This window comes from Cervus canadensis, chromosome 18, assembly GCF_019320065.1.
Source record: "Cervus canadensis isolate Bull #8, Minnesota chromosome 18, ASM1932006v1, whole genome shotgun sequence".
Lineage (NCBI taxonomy): Eukaryota > Metazoa > Chordata > Mammalia > Artiodactyla > Cervidae > Cervus > Cervus canadensis.
This window is the reverse complement of record NC_057403.1, coordinates 26,755,036-26,778,055: the sequence shown is the minus strand read 5'-3', so window position 1 is coordinate 26,778,055 and position 23,020 is coordinate 26,755,036. Positions and strand designations below refer to the sequence as shown.

Here is a 23,020-nt window from a genome sequence, read left to right as displayed (position 1 = left end):
AAGGATGGAGCGGACATGGGGCTCAGGGCTCGGTGGTGTCTCTGCTCCCCTCTGCGGGGTCCTGGGCCTCAGACTGGTGGCTGCTGGCTCACCTCATCCTGTCCTGGAGCCCATGCTCAAATCCTGACTTGATTACTTACTTACTGCAAGAGGGGTGGATACAAGGATGACACAAGGTAACGCGCGCAAAGAGCTTAGGACGGTGCCTGGCGCATAAGAACACTCGAAATATGTTCTTGCTAGTGTCAGACACATCACTGCTGTTGGAATACTTTTCTGGCAGTTGTTTAATTTTGAGACACATGCACAGGCACACAGGTACCCCCTGAATGGGCCAAAGGCAGAGATTTACTTTTAAAGAGGACTTATTTGGGGAATTCCCTCGCAGTCCCGTGGTTAGGACTCCCCACTTCCACTGTGGGGGGTCACAGGTTCAATCCCTGGTCCAGGATCTAAGATCCCGCAAGCGATGTGCTTCCCACTCCCCTGCTCCCAAAAAGAAGCAACTTGGTATGGGGAACTGATTTGGAAGCAGCCCTTCCCCCGCCCAGGGTCACAGGGAAGCCCGCCGCCGCCGCTCGAGCAGAGATGCCCAGCAGGAAAGTGCTCGGGTCAAGGAGCCAGCCATCATTGCCTACTAGCTGGGTGGCCTCCATCAACTCTGTCCCTTCTCTGAGCCTCGGCTTCAGCATCTCTAAGGGGGTGATCATGGGACCCGCCTCAGAGGAGGTTATGAAGGTGACTGAATCATGTCTGTAAATGCTTAGTCCAGAGTGAACACCCAATAAAAGCTGGCGGTGATGGTCCCACCCAGTCTCCTCTCCCTGTTCTTCCACAGCCTCCGCAGCTGGCCTCCTCTCTTTCTGACTCCCTTACCTGACTCTACCTGTCTGGCCCAGCTTTGGGCTTCTTGCTTATACATCCCAAGTCTGCTCCAGCCGGTAGCCTCCCCTCTACTACTTGCCAGACACCTGTGCCCGGCCTCGACCCCTCTTCCGGAACCTCTTAGTCTAGGGGAAATGGATATGAGACAGGTAAGGAGATAATTGCAGGCTTCCCAGGTGGCTCAGTGGGTAAAGAATCTGCCTGCAGTGCAGAAAACGTGGGTTCAATCCCTGGGTTGGGAAGATCGCCTGGAGGAGGGCATGGCAACCCACTCCAATATTCTTGCCTGGAGAATCCCCATGAACAGAGGAAGCTGGCGGGCTACAGTCCATTGGGTCACAAAGCGCTGGACATGACTGAAGTGACTGAGCATGCACACACACACACACAAGTATATAATTACAGCTTGTCGCAACACCTTGAAGACCAGGATCAGTGCACTATGGGAGAGTATCAGAGACAGCCCTTTGTTCAGAGGGGGAGGCCGGAAAGGACAGATAGGCAGGGCGAACGTCCCTAGCAGAGGAAGCAGAGCCCGCCAGGCCTCGAGGCAGGACTCAGCCATGCCTCTTGTAATCTTCAGATCTGGCTCAACTCCTCTCTTCCAGAAGCCTCCCAAGACTGACCCCCAGCTTTATCCTATATCTCTTTGGCACTTTCAGGAACTCTATTCAAGCCAACCTAGCAAGAAAATGGGGGCAAATAGAATCAACGAAAGCTTTTACTTTCTGAAAGAATGATTCCCCACTCGGAAGGGGTTCTTCCAGCCCAGGTGAAAGGACGTTCAATACCGAGTAGACCCTCTGTTCCCACATGTGTAGGAAACATGTGGTATTGAGTTGGCCAAAAAGTTCATTTGGTTAGTGAATAGTTGTTCAATAAAGTTCTTGTGAAAATGAAAAATGTGTCTTTTATTGTTACTTAAAACCAAACGAACTTTTTGGCCAACCCAATAGAAATGAATGCTTCTGTTTATTGAAATGCCAGAAACAAGCTCTGGGATTTACTTTGAAAAGCATTGAAAATGTATCAGTACCCGAGCAGAAGGATCAGGGGAAGGGACAGTTAGGGAGTTTGGGATGGACATGTATACACTGTTATATTTAAAATGTATAACCAACAAGGACCTACTGTATAGCAAAAGAAGAAAAAGTATCAATACATGGCTAGATGGCTTGCTGTGTGTTGAGTGGAAATGTGATAAAGCAAGCATAGTCATATGTTCATGGTGGAATCCAAGTGGTGAGGATGCAGGCATCCACTGTAAAATTCTTTCATTTTTGCACTTAAGGTATTGCCAGGGAAGAAAAGGAGCATATGTTGTTTAAGCAGGGACTTCCCTGGTGGTCCAGTGGCTGGGACTCCGCGCTTTCACTGCTGGGGGCCTGGGTTCTATCTGTGGTTGGGGAGGGAGCGAGGCCAAAAAAAACCAGTAAATAATAAAATAAAATAGTGGTATTCTACAAACAAAGAAAAACACAGAGAATATGAAGTGCCAAGAGCATTACCTTTACTGTGCATGTGAGGCCCCTCCGTCCCTGGTGCGTCACTTAGTCCTTATTGATACATCACTTTGGATTTGTTTTCAAATGCTGTTTGTGCTTTGTGCTTCATCACTCAGGTGTGCCCAGCTCTTTGTGACCCCATGGACTGGAGTCCGCCAGGCTCCTCTGTCCATGGAATTCTCCAGGCAAGAATACTGGAGTGGGTTGCCATTTCCTCCTCCAGGGGATCTTCCCGACCCAGGGATCGGTAAGACACATCATGTCCCGTGTCTCCTGCTTTGCAGGCAGATTCTTTACCCGCTGAGCCATTGGGGAAGCCTTCCCAGGAAGCTTCTAAATTCCCCAAGGGCAAGAACGCTGTCTCTATTTCTGGTCCCACAGTTGATAGAATTTTGGAGCTGGAAGCCATGTTTGTAGTCCTCTCTTGCAGACACCCACCTGCCCCCACCCCCCACTTATATGGGAGGAAGTGGTGGCCCCTGGAGGCGAAGGACATGGCCCACAGGCACACGGTCTCCCAGAACTCCGCCCATGCTAGGTGAGTGTTCTACAGACTTTATAGGCAACTGGGCAAGGTCAGGTTCTGGCAATAGACAGGCCTGCTACTTTCTCATGGGTTATCCCAGGTAAGTGGCCTGGCTGCTCAGAGCCTCAACTTCCTCATCCATACAGTGTAGATCATATCCTTTGGGTTGTAGGAAGTTTCACTGGTTGTAGAGGATCTTTCATATGGTACCTGGAACCTACTGCATGCTCAGTATATAGTAGTTGCTAGCATCATTGCTCCGGGCTTTGAGCCATCCACAGATCTGAAGACGGACGGGGCCTTGTGTCTCACCATTCCTCTCAGAAAGAGGCCTCCCTCCTGTCCTCAGGGTGCCTTCCCCCTGAGCCCTTTGTGGTCCTACCAGAGAGAAGGCCTCACACGTGTACCTCCTTCCTCTCTCCTTATTCACTGAGTTCCCTCCCTAGCAAACAGCAAGAGGACTTCCGTGGTGGTACAGTGGATAAGAATCTGCCTGCCAATGCAGGGGATACAGGTTTGATCCCTGGTCCTCAAGAAGGTCCCACAAGCCGCAGAGCAGCCAAGCCCATGCACCACAACTACTGAGGCGGTGCCCTAGAGCCCAGGAGCCACGGCTATTTAGCCCATGAACTGCACCTCTGGAAGCTGGCACACCCTAGAGCCTGTGCTCCGGAAACAAGAGAAGCCACTGCAATGAGAAGCCCACCCATCATGATGAGAGAGTAGCCCCCACTCTCCACAACGAGAGAGAGCCTGCTCGAAGCAACAAAGACCCAGTGCAACCAAAAAGAAAATATTTTTAAAATGTTAAAAAAAATAAACAGCAAAAGACCTCTGGGTTTTCAGAATATCCTTTGTGGCTGGTTCTCCCTCCACTTGTTGTGTGACTTTGGTCGTGTTTCTTAACTTGCCTGAACCTCCATGTGATTTTTTTATAAAATGGGGCAATAGCAGTACCTCTTACCTAACTGGTCAATTGAGAGGATTCGGTGAGGTCATGCATGTAATGCACGGGGAGCCTAGCATGCCTTAATTACACAATACACACAGGTTACTATTGGTATTCCTTTGGTGCCACACCCCTAAATGAGGATGCTAACTTTTTGGGCTCCACCAAGGTTCCTGCCATTTTTGCCCTGGGTGCTCCTGCCCCCACTACTGGCCCAGAGGGGCTTTTCCTGCATGGACTTCCTTCCGGTGCCAAGCACAAACTTTGCAGTAATGAAGCATAACCTGTCCCTGTAACCACCCTCTTCCATCAGATCAGCCCAAAATCTCCAGCTCCACCCATCCTGTGCCTCAGACTCCCGGCTCCTCCAGCAAAGTAGAAAGAGGAGGAAAGACAAGCCTCCTCCCATAGATCCCCTGCTTAGGGAGCACAGTGGACCATGAGGTTGTACAGTATGTTATATTTATTCACAAGTCTCAGTATTGACCCCTTAAGGGACTCTAGAAATCCATCCTCCCCCTTCCCTTCCCCGCCCGCGCCCCCCACCCACCCCCCCGCCCTGCGGGCCCCAGCTCCTTCAGGTCACTTCAGCAGATATGACAATAGGAATGTCAGTCTCTTCAACCAGGTCAGTTCATCATCAGCTTAGGGAATGATGCTGGTGATGCTCTGGAGGAGAGAAGGAGAGAGGGAGTGGATACAGAGTCCTGCGCCCTCACACCCCCTAGAGAGGTGAAAGGGAGACTAGCTACTCCGGCCAGGAATTGCTTCTGTTCCAGGGACTATCTTAAGGAAGGCGGCACCTAGACTCAGGAAGGACCGGGAGCCGGTCCACCCAGACAAAGGTGCCAGGAGCCTCAGCAGAGACTGAGAAGCCTTGTCTCCTTTGCCTGAGAGGATCCTCCACCACCTCCAGAGCCCGGGAATAAACATGGGTGTGTCTCTGAGTTTCTGGCATAGTCTTAGGGCTGTTCCACACCCTCACCCATTGGATCCAGTTTCAGGCCGCTGAATGTACTGAGCACAGATGAGAGCTAGGACTTCTCTTTGGGTCTAGAGGGAGGCCCAGGATCCCAGAGGAGCCTTTGGCCTGGTGGAGGGTGTGGGTGGGGATGGGGAGGGACTTGCTGTCCACCAGGGACAGAGCTGGGGTTCCTGCCACCCAGGATGTTGCCCCAAGACAGCAGGGACAAGGCAGCCAAGGAAGTCACAGTGAAGGGAGGGGGTGTGACAGGAGATGCCAAGGCGGGTGGTGATGGGCACGCACAAGAAGGTTTCGGCAGCCCCCTCCCCCCAGCTCCTAGATGCATAGGGACGCCTGGAGGTCTCTTCTGCTTGGATGGGAATAGAGAGAGCCCAAAAGGTGAGCGCAGGATGTGAAGGGCAGAGAGCAGGGAGGCAAGGCAGACCAGAGCTGGGAAACAGGTTGGCTGGCATCTGCAGAGCCTGAGTGTCTGTCTGCAGTGCAGCTCTCAATGAACAGGTGATGCGAGGGGGTGTGGGAACATCTCCCAGAAACCACCTGGGCACTCACCTTCCACAGGACTGACAAGGCCATGAAGGGCTTGTTGACCGAAGCCTGAAATTCAAGGACAAGAGGGTCAGTCCCCAGCATCTGTCCCACCTGCCACCCGAGGAGAGCCTCCACACCCTGCACACCACCCTCCGAGTCCAGGCTGTGTGCTCGAGACTTACTCCAGATGTTAAGGTTGTGGTTGCGGCCCCTCCGTGCTGGGCGGTGGATCCGCCTGGATGACCGTTCTGTGGACAAAGCCCAGACTGTCATTACAACCCCCCAGACCTTGAGGGTCTCCCAACTTCCTTTTCCCCGGTGGCCCATTTCCCCTAGGGTGACTGGGGCTGGGGTGGGAGCCATAAGATCACCCGCCAACCCATACTGTCCAGGAAGAAAACCCAAAGCCCACGTGGCTGTGGGAATTCCGTGAGAGATGGGAGGAGAAGCCAGGAACCATGTCTGCCCTTACTGGTCAGTCTTCCCTCAGTTCCCTTTTGTTCTGGTTAATGAGATGTTCTTAGTCACTGAGAAGGGGCCCCACTGGAAAGGGAGCCCAGAGGAGCCACACAAATACCAGGACCATAGTTTAACCTCCGCCCTGACTTCTGACACACTCATCTACACACACTCCAGCTTGATCACTAACTCGGGTTGATTCCTATCCTGAATCCTCCCCAGACTCTCAGCAGTGCCTCTGCCTCTGCACTGCTGCTGCTAGCCTTGAATCCCCAAACAAACCACCCTCTCTTGGGCTCTATTCAGTGAATCCTGGCATCTGACTCACAGCCCTCTCCCTTTCAACATAGTTCCTTTCTCTGCACCCACCCATCCCTGGCTCCGTGGCTGGCAGCTTTCAAGGCCTGGGCCAGTCTGCAAGCTGGTGTCCCAAGACTCCGCATGGAGAGTGGGGAGTGGGGAACTGGGGCAGGCAGGAGTCAGCCTTCTCTTGCTCCTCCTTGGTGCCCATGATGCCGCCGGTGGTGCAGCTTGCCTCCCAGTATGTGTCCCCTCTACCTAAGTGGGGACCAGAAATCCCCCAGGAAGTCTCCCTGGCGATCCAGTGGTTAAGACTCCGAACTTCCAATGCAGGAGGTGGGACTTGGGTCCCCAGTTGGAACTAAGATCCCATATGCCACATGACTATGCTTGCTATGCTTAGCTGCTCCATCATGTCCGACTCTGCAATCCCACGGACTGTAGCCCACCAGGCTCCTCTGTCCGTGGGAATTCTCCAGGCAAGAATACTGGAGTGGGTTGCCATGCCCTCCTCCAGGGGATCTTCCCAACCCAGGGATCGAACTCAGGTCTTTGGTCTTGCAGGCAAATTCTTTACCATCTGAGCCACTAGAGAAGCCCATGCTGCATGGCATGGACAAAGAAAAAAACGAAGGAAGGAAGAAAGGAAGAAAGATCCTCTGGAAGGCCTCCTCTGACAGGGCAGTGTGGAGGAAGAGAAAGAAGCCTAACTTGCGATTCACCAAAGCTGTGTGCTAAGCCAGGTGACCTTGGCAACTCCCTCAAACCTCGCTGAGCTTCCGGTTCCTTATCTGAGAATCAGGGAGTCAGCACCCTTACCCTGACTACCTCAGAGGCTTGCTATGAAAATTAAACAGGGGGGGCTTATCTCCCAAAGCTAGTCCTCAAGCTCATGCTGACGTTCTGGGTTTTCTCAACACTCATTCTCTTTGCTCCATAATAGATCTTGGCCTCAGTAACTGCTTCCTGTTCCCCAGGGGAGACTGTGCTCCTCCCTAATGATCACCTTCACTGGGAGGGCAGCTCCCTGGAGGTGGGGCTGGGGTACCATCCACACTCTCTGATACAGGGCTTTGCAGATAAGATGGCTTAATCTGTCTGACAGGTTGGCCACCAGCTCCTTTGTAAGGGAGATGGAGAGTGCAAAGACCAAGCTTCCCCCAAGCTTAGCCGCCCAAGCTTCTTTCACCAAATGATGGTGACGTGGGCTTCCCAAATGTCCCAAGGGTTGAACCTCTCCCTCCCCAACACCCTTCTCCCCACTTCCCCACCCCTGTTCACCTACATTCAGCAGCTGGTTGGCCTCCTTGCCGGCTTGGTTGACCCCATTATGAACATTCTGCTGCAACCTGTCCTCCTCCTTCCCGGCCTGGCCTGCAGCATGGTGGACACCTTGGCCAAGTTTCTCCGCTTCCTTTGCAGCCTGGCCAGCAGCGTGGTTGACCCCATGGCCCAATTTCTCTGCCTCCTTGCCGGCCTGGTTGACCCCATCATGGACCCCTTGAGCCACTTTACCCGCCTCCTTTCCAGCCTGTTCAACGGCATGGTGGACTCCCTGACCAAACTTTTCTGCCTCCTTCCCAGCCTGATTCACTCCATGATGAACCCCCTGGACTACTTTTTCTCCCTCTTTCCCAGCCTGCCCGGCAGCATAATGAACATCCTTGCCAAACTTCTCTGCCTCCTCCCCAGCCTGATTCACTCCATGATGAACCCCCTGGACTATTTTTTCTCCCTCTTTCCCAGCCTGCCCGGCAGCATGGTGGACTCCTTGACCAAACTTCTCTGCTTCATTCCCAAACTGCCCAGCAGCATGGTGGACCCCCTGGCCAAACTTTTCTGCCTCCTTCCCAGCCTGATTCACTCCATGATGAACCCCCTGGACTATTTTTTCTCCCTCTTTCCCAGCCTGCCCAGCAGCATGGTGGACTCCCTGGCCAAACTTCTCTGCCTCCTTCCCAGCCTGATTCACTCCATGATGAACCCCCTGGACTATTTTTTCTCCCTCTTTCCCAGCCTGCCCGGCAGCATGGTGGACTCCTTGACCAAACTTCTCTGCTTCATTCCCAAACTGCCCAGCAGCATGGTGGACCCCCTGGCCAAACTTTTCTGCCTCCTTCCCAGCCTGATTCACTCCATGATGAACCCCCTGGACTATTTTTTCTCCCTCTGCCCAGCAGCATGGTGGACTCCCTGGCCAAACCTGCCTCCTTCCCAGCCTGATTCACTCCATGATGAACCCCCTGGACTATTTTTTCTCCCTCTTTCCCAGCCTGCCCAGCAGCATGGTGGACCCCCTGACCAAACTTCTCTGCCTCGTTCCCAGCCTGCCCAGCAGCATGGTGGACCCCCTGGCCAAACTTCTCTGCCTCGTTCCCAAACTGCCCAGCAGCATGGTGGACCCCCTGGCCAAACTTCTCTGCCTCTTTCCCAGCTTGCCCAGCAGCATGGTGGACCCCCTGACCAAACTTCTCTGCCTCTTTCCCAGCCTGCCCAGCAACATGGTGGGCCCCCTGGCCAAACTTTTCTGCCTCGCTCCCAGCCTGCTCGGCAGCATGGTGGGCCCCCTGGCCAAACCTCCCTGCATCACTTCCCGCCTGGTTGACCCCATGATGGACCCCCTGAATCACTTTGTCTGCCTCCTTCCCAACCTGTCCAGCAGCATGGTTGACCCCATGAGCAAGCTTCTCTGCTTCCTTTCCTGTGTGTCCGATGCCATTGTTGATTCCATGGGCTACCTTGTCCAAGCCGTGGTTGAGCCCCTGGATGCCCTTGTCCAGCTCCTTGCCGGCCTGGTTCCCCACGCTGCTGAGTCCATTAAAAACTTTCTCCACTTCCCTTCCAGCTTGAGTGATTCCATTGTTGATGCCTTCCAGGGCCTTGCCCACCTCTCTCTCTGCGTTGCTCAGCCCTCGGTTGATCCCATCAATGACCTTCTCAATGGGGTCATTGTTGGCCGCCCATCCAGGCAGGGCCCCCAGTAGCAGCAGGAGGGAGCAGGAGCTGAGCAAACTGGCAAGATGCATATTGTTGGGCAAGCGGGGAGGATGCAGAGAAGAGCCAGGGAGGCAAAGCTGCTATTTATCCTCTGCCTCCTTTGCTCTTCTCCACCCCTCATGACTCAATTACCCTGTGAGGTACTTAGTCCCCAGTCAGGGAGGTATTTCCCAGGGAGATCTGGGGTTGAGCAATGAGAAGAGGAGGAAGAGAGGGTGAGTCATGAATGGAGAAGACTCACGCGGCATCTTTGCTCCTTGCCCAGCTCGCGCCCTCCACCCCAGAGCCCAGATGTCTGTCCTTTCAATCACCTGCTCTTTTCATTCCTCAGTTACTATCCAGGCTTCATCTCTCCCAACCCCACCTTCAGTCACCCTCCATCCCTAGGACCCTGGCTGGTTCTTCAGCATCTTCACTGCTCTCAAGGGACCTAAGGATCCACCTTCCCCAGCAAAAGAGTCTGAAAAGATGGGGAGCAGGGGCCAGAAGCACCCCCCAGGAAGTGGAAGCAATCATTAGACCTTGCTCTGATTGTTGTTGTTGACCCCCACCCCCCGCACTTACTATTCTCCAGCCACACAGGTCTTCTCTCTGGTCCTCAAACACACTGAGTTCATTCCTGCCTCATGCCCTTGACACTTGCTCTTCTCTCTGCCTGGAATGAAGAACTCAGATTTTCACAGGCTGGGTTCCTCCTCACTCTCTTCTTGCCTCAGATGTCACCTTCTCAAAACACCCTTCCCTGGCCCTTCCCCAGTTATACTCTGTAATGCTATCCTTTACTTTTTATAGCTCTTACCACAATCCGAAATTATTTTTTATTGTCTGTCTCACCTATCAGATTGTACGCTTCCCAGGTGGCGCAGTGGTAAAGAACCCGCCTGCCAATGCAGGAGATCTCGGTTCGATCCCTGGGCTGGGAAGATCCCCTGGAGGAGGGCATGGCAACCCACTCCAGTATTCTTGCCTGCAGAATCCCCATGGACAGAGGAGCCTGGGGGGCTACAGTCCATGGGATCGCAAAGAGTCAGACATGACTGAGCACACACACACACACACCCCCACACACCCCTATCAGTTTGTAGACTTTCAGAGGGCCTTTGTCTGTGTTGGTCATGCTACATCCTGAGCTTCGAGAACATTTAGTAAACATTTGTAGGTTGAACAATGGATGGATTATAAGACACCAGGGGATGAGAGTCCAGGCCTGAGCCTGGGTCTCAGAGTGTGAAGGAGGGAAGTTTGTATGTGTCCCCAGAGCAGCATCAGGTCCCTTGGTGAGGGTGGCAGATTTTGGAACCAGAAACACATTCTTGCCCTACCTCCCAGCCCTTGGGCAAGGGCAGAGGACTGATTGCCATGAGCTGGGACAGGACGCAGTGTCTCCTGAAAAGCCGGTTGAGGCAGCCACAGGGAGGAGCCGAAGACCCAGGGCAGCAGGAGTCAGTCAGCCAGAACCTGGGCTGGGGGCCAGGAGCTCATCTCTTCCTCCCTCCTCCCCCTGAGGCCTCCTAAGTCCCGACCTGAAGTCCCAAGTGTTGACATACTGGCAAGGGCTGGAGACAGAAACAGCTGAGAGTTTGGCCTCGGTGTGGAGCAGGACATCAGAGTGAAGGGCAGGGGGTGGTGGTAGGCCTGTCCTTGGTGGGTCTGTAGAGCTGGTTCGGAGGGACTAGAAGGATGACGGCCAGTGGGTGGGTACAGTTGGGTGCCAGGGTGAAAGACATTTGGGTTTTGGTGCCAAGGGGAGAGCCTGGGAGAGGGGGCGAAGGTGGGTCTGCAGGTGGGCAGCCCAGGCATGAAGGAATGTGCTGGGTGTGAGCAGGTGGGGGCAGCAGAGTTATGCATGTGGGTGCCCAGGTGTGGCGAGAATCTGCACGTGTTTTCAGGCTTTGCTCAACAAGGGCGACAAGATCCACTCCCCCCGGAGGACCCAGGGCCCCATCTCAGATCCAGGGATCCAGACCCAGAAAGCCAGGAGGTTCTGCCTTCTCTAGGCTCTGCCCATGGACCATGATTAATTGTGCCACCGCTCCAAGCTTGTGCTCACCAAGTGGGTTTCACAGTCCAAGGATATAGTCAAATCTCTGGGCAACCTCAGGTGTGGCTTTCCTGCCCTTGTCCAGCACCAGAATGAGGGAGTTTCCCGGGCCGGGAGGTTGCTAGGTGGGGAAGGGTGAGCTTCAGAATCTTAATCTGCCCCGAGATTGAAAGGTGGGGTTTCTCCTTCAGTTCCTCGCCCCGCCCCATCCTACCATCTTCTGTCAGTCTCCATCCTTCCCTTCAGTGCAGAGTTCTCATTGTTGTCGTTCAGTCACTCAGTCATGTCCGACTCTTTGCGACCCCATGGACTGCAACTCATCAGGCTTCCCTGTTCTTCACTATCTTTGCTCAAACTCGTATCCATTGAGTTGGTGATGCCATCCAACCATCTCGTCCTCTGTCACCCCCTTCTCTACCTGCCCTCAATCTTTCCCAGCATCAGGGTATTTTCCAATGAGTCGGCTCTTTGCATCAGGTGGCCAAAGTATTGGAGCTTCAGCATCAGTCTATTCAATGAATATTCAGGGTTGATTTCCTTTAGGACTGACTGGTTTGATCTCCTTGCTTTCCAAGGGACTCTCAAGAGTCTTCTCCAACACCACAGTTCGAAAGCATCAATTCTTCGTGCTCAACCTTCTTTATGGTCCAACTCTCACATCCGTACATGACTACTGGAAAAACCATTCATTCTCACTTGCACTATTTAACTCAGGACTTTGGCATCTATCTCCATATATGAGATTAACCTGGAATTGTCCTTTCTCTGCTGTTTCCTAGAGTGGTAGTGGAGGTTTCAGGGGCTGAGCTATCATAGCATCCCCACAGCACTCCCACGAAGTGTGCGATGTGGGTACACAGAGTGTGCCTGCCACTCCATGGGGCCTCAGAGCCCAGGCCCTACCCAGAGCCTCTCAGCATAGAGCTGCCACTAGGCTTCCCAGCTCCACTTAGGCTCTGCACTAGGTCCTGTAGAATGGCAAGTATTTGTTCCCAGGACCTCAGCACATCTTGCCCATAAAATCATTGGGATCTGAGTCACCCTTTGGAAGGATAGATCTTAACTCCTTGTTTCTTCTCTTGTTATTGGCCTATGCAGATTTGCCATTTCCCTTTTTTTTTTTTTTTTTTTTGGTGGTGCTGGGTCTGTGTTGCTGGGCATGTGTTTTCTCTAGTTGCAGTGTCCAGGCTTTTCATTGTGGTGACTTCTCTAGTTGTAGAGCTCAATATCCAGGGCTTGTGGGCTTCAGTAGTTACTGTGCGCAATAGGTGCAGCGCACAGGCTTAATTGGCCCGAGGCTTGTGGGATCTTCCCAGACCAGGGAAGTCCCGCCATTTCTTTTTATAACAGTTTTGATCCCTCATATTTTCTAAGAACATTTTAACTGCATCTAGTTTTTCATATCTATTATTGCAAAGTCATACAAAATCGGTCCCTTTTCAGTCCCGGTTTTATTTGTGCACACTTTTCCTCCACCTTGCTATACATGTTAAATTCGGCACCCCCCCACCTCTGTTCTGTTTTTTGGTCTGGGTTTGTTGACATCTCCCCAACTGTTCACTCAACTTATTTTCAGTTTCACCTTTCCCATCCAAGCAGGAGGGCCTCACCCTTGCTCTGTCTCATGGCAGATGCTTAGCAAACTGAGTCCTTACGGAGGTTAGGGAAAGGAAGAGGTTATGTCATTCTGCCCTTTCTTGCTTCCACACCTCTCTCTGGGATGATGACTCCCTCCTGGCCCAAATCCCCCCTAAATCTTGGTCACAGCTGTGTGTCAACTGGCCCTACAGGTGAAGGTGCCTATCTGTGAGTCACAGATGAGCAAGCAAGCCCCCACACCCCATGCTTTGGGGGAAGGGAGCCATCTGTCCTTGTGTTCCTCCCAGAATGTTTGATGAAAGCTTGCTTTGTGTCAGGCACAGGAGCTGGAGGACCAGTGATGAACAAAACAGAAAACAATGGGCCCAACAGGGAGACAATGAACAAGTAAATGAGTAACTGTATCATGGTAAACTAAATACATGAAAAGCCATCAGGAAAAGAACAGCATGTGTGAGAGGATAGGACTCAAGTTTGGGCATCAGAAGAAACCTCAGGAGGTTACATTTATTCATTCATTCTGGAATTATTTTTTGAGCGAGCATCTTTTAAGTACCATTCTTCTAGTCAATGGGATGTAAAAGTGACAAAGGCAGACAAGCCCTCTAATGGGCAGAGACAATTTTCAAGAAAAAAGTGGATAAATAAAATGATCTTTAGAGAGAGACATATGCTGGGAGGAAAAGAAAATTATAGAGTATAACCCTAGAACAGTTTGGCATATTTTCATATGTAACCCAGGATGGGAAGTCAAACAAGGATTCCTGGATGATGGGTAGATGGAGGGAGTAATGTTCATGGCAGATAGTGACTGAGAAAGGAGTGAACTTTAGATGTGGAGTTAGGAGGAACTCTGTTAGAGCGTGGCACCTGAGGGAAACCAAGAGGCTGCCAAGGGAAGAACTTGAATGAATATCAGAACGAATGAATTAAATACAGGACTTCCGGGCAAAAAGAAATAGCGAGGATAACTATTCAGAAGAGGGTCCAGAAGAGCATAGAGCCTGTGTGCCCAAGAAGAACAGAACAGAGAAAGGGCTTTGAAGGCCAGTGCAAAATGTTAGATTCCATTCAACCAGCCAGGGCTGGTCTTGGGAGGGTGGTACACGGCCGCAGCCACGTGCCTGGACTGGGACTGGGCCTTCCCACCGCCTCTTCTGTGACGTCACAGGTGACATCTCAGTAAGACTTTACAGTCCCTCCAGCCCAGAGCCCCGTCAAGCAGTAACATCGCGACGAGTGCCAGGGCGGCTGGCTGGGCCATGAAACCTTAGGAGGCCATGTCGAAACGCGACGTCGTCCTCACCAATGTCACCGTTGTCCAGCTGCTGCGACCGCCGTGCCCGGGTGAGGGAGGTGGTGGAGCGACCCCAGGGAGGGAAGAAAGGGCGGTGGGTCCGAGCTCCTGCTGGCGGGAGGCGCCCCAGCAGTGTCCACCAGGACCCAGAAAGGAGGCGCGGGGTGAGGCACCACTTGCCGGTCGGGGCTCTTCCATCCAGAGCCGCTGCCCTCGCTCCCCGCAGTCCTACCCTCCTCACCACCTGGTTTGCGGGCAAAGTGCGTTCTATGATGATGATGCAGGGGAAGGGGACCCCAGCCCCCAGGCTGGGCTTTGCGCCACTAGCGCTGTGGAAGGGTAGAAACCCGGCCTGGGCGGAGACGGGACCCGGGTCTACGAGGCCCGGGATCTTCACTCCCTTCCCTCCCCACCCGCTTACCGACCGAGGGCTAGGCAGCCGGCAGCCTCCGCATCTCAGGGGTGGGCGAGGCCGCGGTGGGCGGGGCTTGGGCGGGGCTCCAGCGCCTGTAGTCCTTGAACCCCCCTCCCTGCTTATCACTGGCTAAGTGATCTCAGTCGTTGGTTTCCCCTCGGCAAAGTGGGGGTACAGCGCATACCTCACAGGATTCAGTGAGCTGATGCACGTGAAGAGCTCAGCACAGCACCTAGCCCTTGGTGGCACCAGGAAATGGGAGGGTCATTGTAAATAACTGATAGAGAGCGCGCCCAGTACCGTGTTTCACCTACCGGGTGAGGCTTCATCACTGAAGCTGCCCCAGGCTCTTCCTTCCCAGCGCAGCAGCTCTCCTCCAGCCCATATACCCGATCCAGGAGCAGAGGGAAGAAGGCAAGCCTGGGGGAAGTTGCAAAAGAAGGACCAGCTGGGGTTTCTCCTGAAAGGTCACTGAGTGGGCTCAGATCCCTACTCTTCACCATATGAAGAAATCCCCCCTTTTCACGAGAGCAGAAACAGAACCCCCAGGAATACAGACATTCTTAAGGTCACCAATAACCACCAATAAACACTGACCAATAGTTTTATGTAGCGCTACTGGAAACACACACAGCCCAGCCTCAGGTCACAAGGTCTTTGGCAGACTGGCGAGATTAGGAAGAGAGGTCGACTGACCCCTCAGCTCCTAATCCCACCCCCTCCAAGGTCCCTTTGATTCTGGTGCCAAACACAACTCCAACCTTCATCCCCCAGGCTCTCTCCAATCCGTTCCCTCTCCCTTTGCTCACCAATACACTTACTGTCAGATGTTCTCCCCTCTATTAAAACCAGCATCGATTGTGCCTTGAGATCTCGCTGAGTCCTCACAGTAGCCCTCAGGTGAAGGGTCAGGTGTGACACCAGGAAACAGGCTAGTTTCATTACCTTGCTCAAGACAACTCGGCTGGCAGGTGGCTGAGCCAGGGCTGACACCCAGGCCTGACCCCCAGCTTGAAACCCTCTGTCAGCCAGGCTCCCTGGCTGCTGTCTCCACCAGGTCCCTCCTTCCCACATCAAGCCCTCAACTGTAGCTCAGACAACAGTTTCAGGTATAGGTGTTTTAAATGTAGTATGGATGTGGACATGCGTGTCTGGAGAAGCAGAAGCTGATAAGGGTTTCCATTTTGATATGTTATGATGGACTTGTGTTTCTGAGGATAAGAATCACCTTGGAAACACGATTCCTGGGGCTCAGTGCAGACCTGCCGAGTCAGATTTCCCTAGGAAGAGGTCTTCCCGTGATCCTTACCAGGACAGTTTGGGGACCACTACACTAGATCAAACAAATTTGGGAAACGATCTTCAAAATATTGTGTGTGGCATGTTTCCTAGACTCTCACCTCATTTAATCCTTACAGCAATTCTCTGAAAGAAGTACCATTATCCTCTCCATTTTACAGAGGAGGAACACGAGGCACAGAGACCATCACCCCAAGCAGTTGTTAAAAATACACACCCACTGAGTTAGAGTCCCCAGAGAAGAGGCCCTGGCACTGATATTTTAAAGCAAGCCCACCCCCTATTCTCTCTGTGGATCGGGTAGTTTGGGGAAACACTGGGCTCAACAGTTGGCCACTAGGGGCCAGGAGCCAGCGGCAGATCCTGAGTGGCAAAGATGGCTCGTTCTGTCACAGTGATGGTACAGCTCATTAGCTCATTGTTCCTCTCCCCTGCTCCCAACAGTAACCAGAGCACCGCCCCCACCAGAGCCCAGGGTTGAGGCAGAGCCTGAGCCGGAGCCAATCAAGGAGGAAGTCCCACCACCTCCACCACCACCACCCCCTCCTGCACCTAAGAAGGTTCGGGAGCTGACAGTTGGCATCAATGGGTGAGTCGCCCCTGAGCAGTTCCCAAAGCTTTAGGGCCTACCCCTAAAGCTCTACCCCATTGGTAGAGGCTTTGCAGCCTCTACCCTGTTGGGCTTCCTTGGTGGCTCAGATAAAGAATCTGGCAATGCAGAAGACCTGGGTTTGATCCCAGGGTTGGGAAGATCCCCTGGAGAAGGAAATGGCAACCCACCCCAGTATTCTTGCCTGGGAAATCCCATGGACATGGACAGAGGAGCCTGGTGGGCTACAGTCCATGGGGCTGCAGAGTCAGACATGACATAGCGACTAAACAACAACTCTCTATTACTAAGGGGGGCATTTCCTCATGTCTCACCAATGCTTTCATCCTGCCCATCCTGGAGAAACACAGGGATAAAGTCAAGAGGGCTCCACCTTGAGAGCTCACATTTGGGCAGAAAGTCATAGAATACGGAACATGGCAGCTCAGTGGTGAACAGTGTGGAACTTGGGGGGAGAGTAAGACTGAAGAGGGCTGTTAGCCAGGGACTCAGGGAAGGTCTCTGGGAAGGGACACTGGGGTCCGACAATGCCCTGAGTGACGATGGGACAGCAAGCAACAGCTATGGAGTGTAGGGGCAGCTCAGTGTTCTAAGGACAGGCAGGAATTCGGCACAGCTGGTGGGGGGTGGCACAAGCAAGGGAGAAGAGGAGGGAGATGGGGGTTTCCCCCATCCCCACATAGGGGCCTGGAGGACTGTGGTGAGGAGTTTGGACCTGGTTTTACTGATAGATGGGGATAGAGGTGTTCATTTTTCAGCTCAAGAGATATAATCTGACCTGAAGTTCTACAGGATGCACCCAGCTATGAAGTGAGGAATAGGGGAGAGAGGACAGAGGGGCAGAGACACAAAGCAGTGGAAACGGGAGAGGTCATGTGAGCAAAATGACACTAGCCCACACAGGGATCGGACTGTCTTCCCCAGACTGAGACATCCCACCCAGTCCTCCTGAGCAGGCCTCTTCTCTGTTAGCCACCCCCTCCTCTGCCTGCTCGCTGAGGACTCTGAGGACAAACCCCCAACCTTCTCCCTGGCAGATTCGGACGCATCGGTCGCCTAGTGCTGCGTGCCTGCATGGAGAAGGGTGTTAAGGTGGTAGCAGTGAATGACCCATTCATTGACCTGGAATATATGGTGAGCAGCAGACAAAAGGCAAGGTGGGAGACAGTGGGACCAGAGTGGGGAAGGGGTTCAGGAGAGCTCTCTGGAAGGCTCCCAGCTGCCCTGTGGACCCCTCATGGTGGGGGAGGGGGGGTGCTGCTCACTAGGGATGCTCACTCCCCATCCACCCCAGGACTAGAAGTCATTCTGTCTCCTGCAGGTATACATGTTTAAGTATGACTCCACCCATGGTCGATACAAGGGGAGCGTGGAACACAAGAATGGACAACTGGTTGTCGATAACAATGAGATCAGTGTCTTCCAGTGGTAAGGGCGGCTGTCTGATGCCAACCTGCAACATACTAATGCAGGGGTTGTAGGGGTGATTAGAAGGGGATTCCAGCCTCTCATGGAGGGTTCAATTTGTAACCCCCCAAATTGTATGTGCATATGCTTCCAGGTACTGGTTTGGAGAGGTGATCTCCGAGACGCCCCTGACCCCTAGAATGGTGAAGCACTAATCTAGAAAGATGCCCCGCTGTACTCAAAATACTTTTTAACACACATGTGCATGTTTTCTCTCAGACATATCAGCTCAACCTGTCTAAAATTCAACCCTTGATTATCCTTCAAGCCTCCAATCTATTTATCCCCCTGCCCAGGAAATGGCATCACCATCTAGCCAACTACTTCCATCCAGTTCCTACATAGCAGCCACAGAAGCCTTCTTAAACATCAGCTGGACCTGGTTACCACCCCCCCCATCCCCACTTAAATCCTCCAGTGGTTTCCCATCACCCCACAAACAAAATCCCAGCTGCTGACGGGACTCCCCACCAACTATGTGCCCCATGCCCCAGCCCCTCCATGTCACCAGACACACTGGCCATCAACCTCTTGAAACCCTGCTCCAGCACCTCTTAGAACCCACTTCACCCAGTTCTCACTGATACAAACACTCCTCCTTCATCTAAAGATGTATTTGTGGTTTTTTAAATATTTATTTGGTTACCTCAGGCCTTGGTTGTGGCCCATGGGCTCAGTGGTTGCCATAGGTGGGCTTAGTTGCCCTGCTCCATGTGGGATCTTAGTTCCCCAACCTTTGGAATCAAACCCATGCCCCCTGAATTGCAAAGTGGATTCTACCACTGGACCACCAGGGAAGTCCCTTAAAGATGTTTAGACTCTATTAAGTCAAAATCAGTAACAACTAGATGTTTACTAAGCTTCAAGTACATTTTCAAAATAGCAAAAAAAAAAAAAATTGAAATTTATAAAATGGGAATCAGTAAATCTCCTTTATCTAAGGTAAATTAGCCACTGCTGGCCCTGTGGCTGCCTTCCATTTAACATACATGCACGTTTGCAAGCCCTCTCCAGCTGCAGGCAAGATCCACGGCCTTCCCAGCGCTCTTCCCAGCAGGCCCACTCTCAGCCCCGCTGTCCATCGGTGGTCAGGTGTGGGTGGAGGTGAGGACTGGAGAGTCAGAATGAGAGAAGCTGGCTGACCCCAGTTTGAAGTCATGACAGCAAAAACAACTCCAGATTCCAGCAGAGCAGTCGTCGCTCAGACACAGAGTCCTTTCCTTCCTGGGCCTGGGCACCATTATCCCTGTCCCCTAGGGTACTCTCCCAGTGCTGCTCCGGCCCCACACAGCCACCCCCTCAGTGTGCGCCCTACTTGGGTGCCGCCTTCTCTGGTGCCTGCAGTCCTTTCTCTCCCTTCCCCACTGCTCTGCACTGCAGCCCCGTGGATGCCCTCTGGGCTGTGTGCACAAGCAGTGTGGCTTATGTGTATGCTTTACCCTGCTCCACCCTTCCTGTTGCATGACCCTGGGCAAGGGAACGAAGCTTGGTTTCCCTGTGTATCTGACAGGGATGCTGATCATACCCACCACAGCCGGAGCAGGGAGAAGGGCCAGAGGTGTGCGGGGAGCACCAGGAAGGTCCTCCTCCCACCAGGCCTCACGCAGGCCCCCCGCAGGGAGGGCCCCGTCGGTCTGCAGTACCACTGTTGCTCTGGCACCTGTGGGCACAGGCTCTGGCCCCCTGGGTAGACTCAGTACTTCTTTGAAGAACGAATGAACAGAATCCTCAAAACAGGCCCCTGGGCAGGAGGGCAGGGCCCATGACAGCCTAGGGGAGGGGGCTGGGGTCTCCAGGGGCACTGACTCTGCCGCATGCCAGCTCCCCAACTGCTGCAGAGGAATTTGTTGAAGGGCCCTTCCCCCAACTTGGAAGGAAGAAAAAGGGGAGGGGGGGATAAGAGAAGAGCTGCTTGGGTCAGATGATGAAAAGGGGGACCTGCCAGATGACCACAAAGTGAGAAGAACCATGCATGGTGCCCAGGGAGATGAGGAAGCCGCTCATTCCTGCCAGACGGCCTGGCAGGAAGGCCTCGGGTCAGCCTTTCTCAAATGGTGAAGGCCAGGGACTATGAAGGGGAGGCCAGGCAGGGGAGAGACCGACTGATGGCATTGCCGCCCCTCCACAGCAAGCAGCCCAAAGAAATCCCCTGGAAGTCTGTCGGGAGCCCCTTTGTGGTGGAGGCCACCGGTGTGTACCTGTCCTTAGAGGAAACTAAGGTAAGCTGGGAGGAGACACTCGGGGCTGCCTGGGTGGGGTGGCACTCGAAGCGCCTCACGACACTCTGCTTCTTCTCCAGCCCCACATCGAGGCAGGAGCCCAGCGTGTGGTCATCTGTGCGCCGTCTCCAGACGCACCCACGTTTGTCATGGGGGTGAACGAAAAGGAATATAACCCCGGCTCCATGAAAATTGTCAGGTAACGACGTATGGGCAGCAATATTCTGCAGGGTGTGCCTGAAGGACAAGCCTTGGGGGTGGGGGGTGGGGTGGGGGAGATAGGAATCCGTCTCACCCTCACCACTCCCCCTTGGCCCCTGGTGCTGTCTTCACTTCACTCCACTTCTCCTTCCCAAGGTCTTAGCAGCCCTCTTGTTCACGTTACCCTAAAGCCATCAGTTAGAAATGCTCTCAGAACATGCTTGGGGAGCTTCCCCTCCCCACTGCTCCCTCATCCCCAGCCCAAGTTTTCAGCAAACCAAGTCTGTGTGCAAACCCTGAGGGTCGGGCAAGAGGGGGCGGGGCGGCTCTGCGGCTCACCTCACGGTGCCCTGGCACTCCTGGCTGTTTCAGCAATGCATCCTGCACCACCAACTGCCTGGCCCCCCTCGCCAAGGTCATCCATGAACGATTTGGGATTCTGGAAGGGCTGATGGTGAGCTGGGGAGAGGGGGTGGGGCAGGAGACACAGCTGGGAGCCTGTACCTCTTCCTCCCGTACTTGCTACATGTGTGGAGTTAACAGGGAGAGGCTGGTTTTCTGGGTGGGGAGAAGCCCACCAGTGGTGACATCCTTTGAACTCTGGATCCTGCCTGCATGTGCTCCTCCTGCGGATGGGTGGTGGTGGTCCTGCCAACCTCCACACCTGGACCACTAACCTTGGGCCTGGGAAGAAGCAGCCTAGCAGCCGGGAAGGCCTCATCTTGGCCCTCTTCCTCCCCAAGACCACAGTCCATTCCTACACGGCCACCCAGAAGACAGTGGACGGGCCGTCAAAGAAGGCCTGGAGAGACGGACGTGGCGCCCACCAGAACATCATCCCAGCCTCCACGGGGGCTGCCAAGGCTGTGGGCAAAGTCATCCCAGACCTCAAAGGGTATGAGGGCATGAGGCTGCAACTGGAGTGGGGGCGCACCCCAGGAGGACTGGACTGGCCCCCAATCCTGGAGGTGTCCAGTGTGGGGAAAGCAGAGACAAGGGGGAATGGTGGCAAGGCCCCTGCGTTCTGACTTCTGCCCCTGCTGTGGGTTTCTTCAGGAAGCTAACAGGAATGGCATTCCGAGTGCCAACCCCAGACGTGTCTGTGGTGGACCTGACCTGCCGCCTGGCCCAGGCTACCCCATACTCAGCCATCAAGGATGCCATCAAAGCAGCAGCCAAGGGGCCCATGGCTGGCATCCTTGCCTACACGGAGGATGAGGTAGGGGCTGAGGAGAAGGGACCCTAGGAAGAGCCCTCTGGGGAGGGAGCGTGATTTTCCATTCGCCAAGGAGTTGTTTGACGTGTGTTAGGACAGGACCTGCAGGACTGGGAAGGTCAGCTCTCCCCACCAGATCAGGGTCTCTGCACTTGCTCCCCTTTGGTCTGGACTACTTTTGCTTCAGGTAGCCACAGAGTGTGTCCTCACCTTCTCCAAGTCACTACTTAAACCTCTCACCTCTTCTTTTTGTAGCCCTTGTCTTTACCTGAAATGTCATTTCATGGTCACTGTTGGCTCTGCTAGCATGAACACTCCGAGACAGTAGTGACCTTGGGACTCCTTTTTCACTTCCGTAGCTCCAGCCATCTTCCCAGGGCCTGGCATGCAGCAGGTGTTCAACACATGCTTAATGAACAAGACAAGGACTCCCATTTTTCAACACTTGCTTTGGGCCGTCCACAGCCCATGCTTCCCTGTGAGGAATGGGTATCACCTCCCTCTGCTCCACCAGTCCACTTTGGTGCTGTCTCCCTGCTTTAGCTCCTTCAAGTCCACCCTCCCAAAGCTGCTGGGATCTCTTAGATCACATCATCCTCAAAGCTGGAAACCTTCCTGTAGCCTTCCACCATGCTAGGGTCAAACCCCCAGGGCCCTGGTGCTCCAGTTCCTTCCACCTCAGACCCTACTGAGGAGTGGAGCTGACCAGATCCTCCTAGTCGTCCAGAGCAGGGCTCACCACCTCCCCTCAAGGACCTCTGGCGACTCATTTCCCTTACAGGATTCCCAGGAAGAGATGTCTGTTGGTGCAGCATCAAAGGCTGTTTGCAGTCTGTATCCTTTAGCCTGGCCCCTACCTCCAAAGCCCCCCATGAGTCTCCCTCATACCCTGTCCCCAGAACCTGGACAGAGTGGGGCTCCATCAAACACTGTGCGCCCAAGAGACTGAGCTCCTGAAGGTCCTTCTTCTGCGACCCACGCTTATCTTTGAAATTCTGATGTTCAGGTCGTGTCCACGGACTTCCTTAGCGATACCCACTCGTCTATCTTCGATGCTAAGGCCGGCATCGCGCTCAACGACAACTTCGTAAAGCTCGTTTCATGGTAAAGGGGGAAGGGGTCAGAGACCGTGGTGGGCAGAGTGGCAGCGGTCGGAAAGGTTCCCCTGAACCCCCTCCATCCCTCCCTCCCCAGGTACGATAATGAATATGGCTACAGTAACCGGGTGGTGGACCTCATCCGCTACATGTTCAGCAGAGACAAGTGAAGCCAGGCTGGCCCGCCTCTGCTTCCCAGTGCTCCCGGGCCGGAACCTGTTTCTCCTATCCCCGTCCTCGGCCCCCTGGGGAAAGGTGGGCGGCGTCCCCGCGCGAGGGGCCCGTGCCGCTGGGCCAGTGGTAAAATAAAAACCCAGGGTGCTCACAGCTGCGTGCCATGTCTCTGCGCCGGTCACGACGGGGTCGGGTCCGAGATCCAGACCCGCGCCGCACGCGCTATCTCGGTCCGGGCGCCCGAACCCCGA

The 23,020-nt window shown here is 53.8% G+C and overlaps 2 protein-coding genes across 7 annotated transcripts; one reads left to right on the top strand and one right to left on the bottom strand.

Moving 5' to 3' along the window:
• Nucleotides 1-4,381: 4,381 nt before the first annotated feature.
• On the bottom strand, nucleotides 4,382-9,212 carry SBSN (suprabasin). Of its 6 annotated transcripts, XM_043437370.1 has the most exons (6): nucleotides 8,341-9,212; nucleotides 8,089-8,246; nucleotides 7,423-7,818; nucleotides 5,561-5,626; nucleotides 5,400-5,444; nucleotides 4,382-4,534 (listed from the first exon to the last, which is right to left on the bottom strand). In XM_043437370.1, exons 1-6 carry the CDS (start codon nucleotides 9,161-9,163, stop codon nucleotides 4,511-4,513), a joined length of 1,512 nt encoding a protein of 503 aa, XP_043293305.1. In that variant the 5' UTR covers nucleotides 9,164-9,212; the 3' UTR covers nucleotides 4,382-4,510. The 6 variants fall into 6 exon arrangements, with proteins under 6 accessions (XP_043293305.1, XP_043293301.1, XP_043293303.1 ...); XM_043437366.1 differs by having other exon boundaries at nucleotides 7,423-8,246; XM_043437368.1 differs by having other exon boundaries at nucleotides 7,423-8,192.
• A 4,776-nt stretch (nucleotides 9,213-13,988) lies between these two features.
• GAPDHS (glyceraldehyde-3-phosphate dehydrogenase, spermatogenic) lies at nucleotides 13,989-22,922 on the top strand. Its single transcript, XM_043437457.1, has 11 exons — nucleotides 13,989-14,121; nucleotides 16,230-16,374; nucleotides 17,433-17,529; nucleotides 17,717-17,823; nucleotides 19,991-20,081; nucleotides 20,162-20,280; nucleotides 20,655-20,736; nucleotides 21,026-21,177; nucleotides 21,339-21,501; nucleotides 22,505-22,602; nucleotides 22,693-22,922. The coding sequence occupies exons 1-11, from the start codon at nucleotides 14,055-14,057 to the stop codon at nucleotides 22,763-22,765; spliced, it is 1,194 nt and encodes a 397-aa protein (XP_043293392.1). The 5' UTR covers nucleotides 13,989-14,054; the 3' UTR covers nucleotides 22,766-22,922.
• Nucleotides 22,923-23,020: the final 98 nt, after the last annotated feature.

Excerpts from the sequence above, each read along its gene's own strand:
- SBSN (XM_043437366.1), bottom strand. The coding sequence starts at position 9,163 with ATGCATCTTGCCAGTTTGCTCAGCTCCTGCTCCCTCCTGCTGCTACTG. Across the intron at positions 8,247-8,340 it reads TCAGGCTGGGAAGGAGGCAG|AAAAGTTTGGCCAGGGGGTC; the intron begins GTTTGGCCAGGG and ends GGAAGGAGGCAG. Across the intron at positions 5,445-5,560 it reads CCACAACCTTAACATCTGGA|GCTTCGGTCAACAAGCCCTT; the intron begins GTAAGTCTCGAG and ends CTTGAATTTCAG.
- GAPDHS (XM_043437457.1), top strand. The coding sequence starts at position 14,055 with ATGTCGAAACGCGACGTCGTCCTCACCAATGTCACCGTTGTCCAGCTG. Across the intron at positions 17,530-17,716 it reads TCATTGACCTGGAATATATG|GTATACATGTTTAAGTATGA; the intron begins GTGAGCAGCAGA and ends TGTCTCCTGCAG. Across the intron at positions 20,281-20,654 it reads GGCTCCATGAAAATTGTCAG|CAATGCATCCTGCACCACCA; the intron begins GTAACGACGTAT and ends TGGCTGTTTCAG.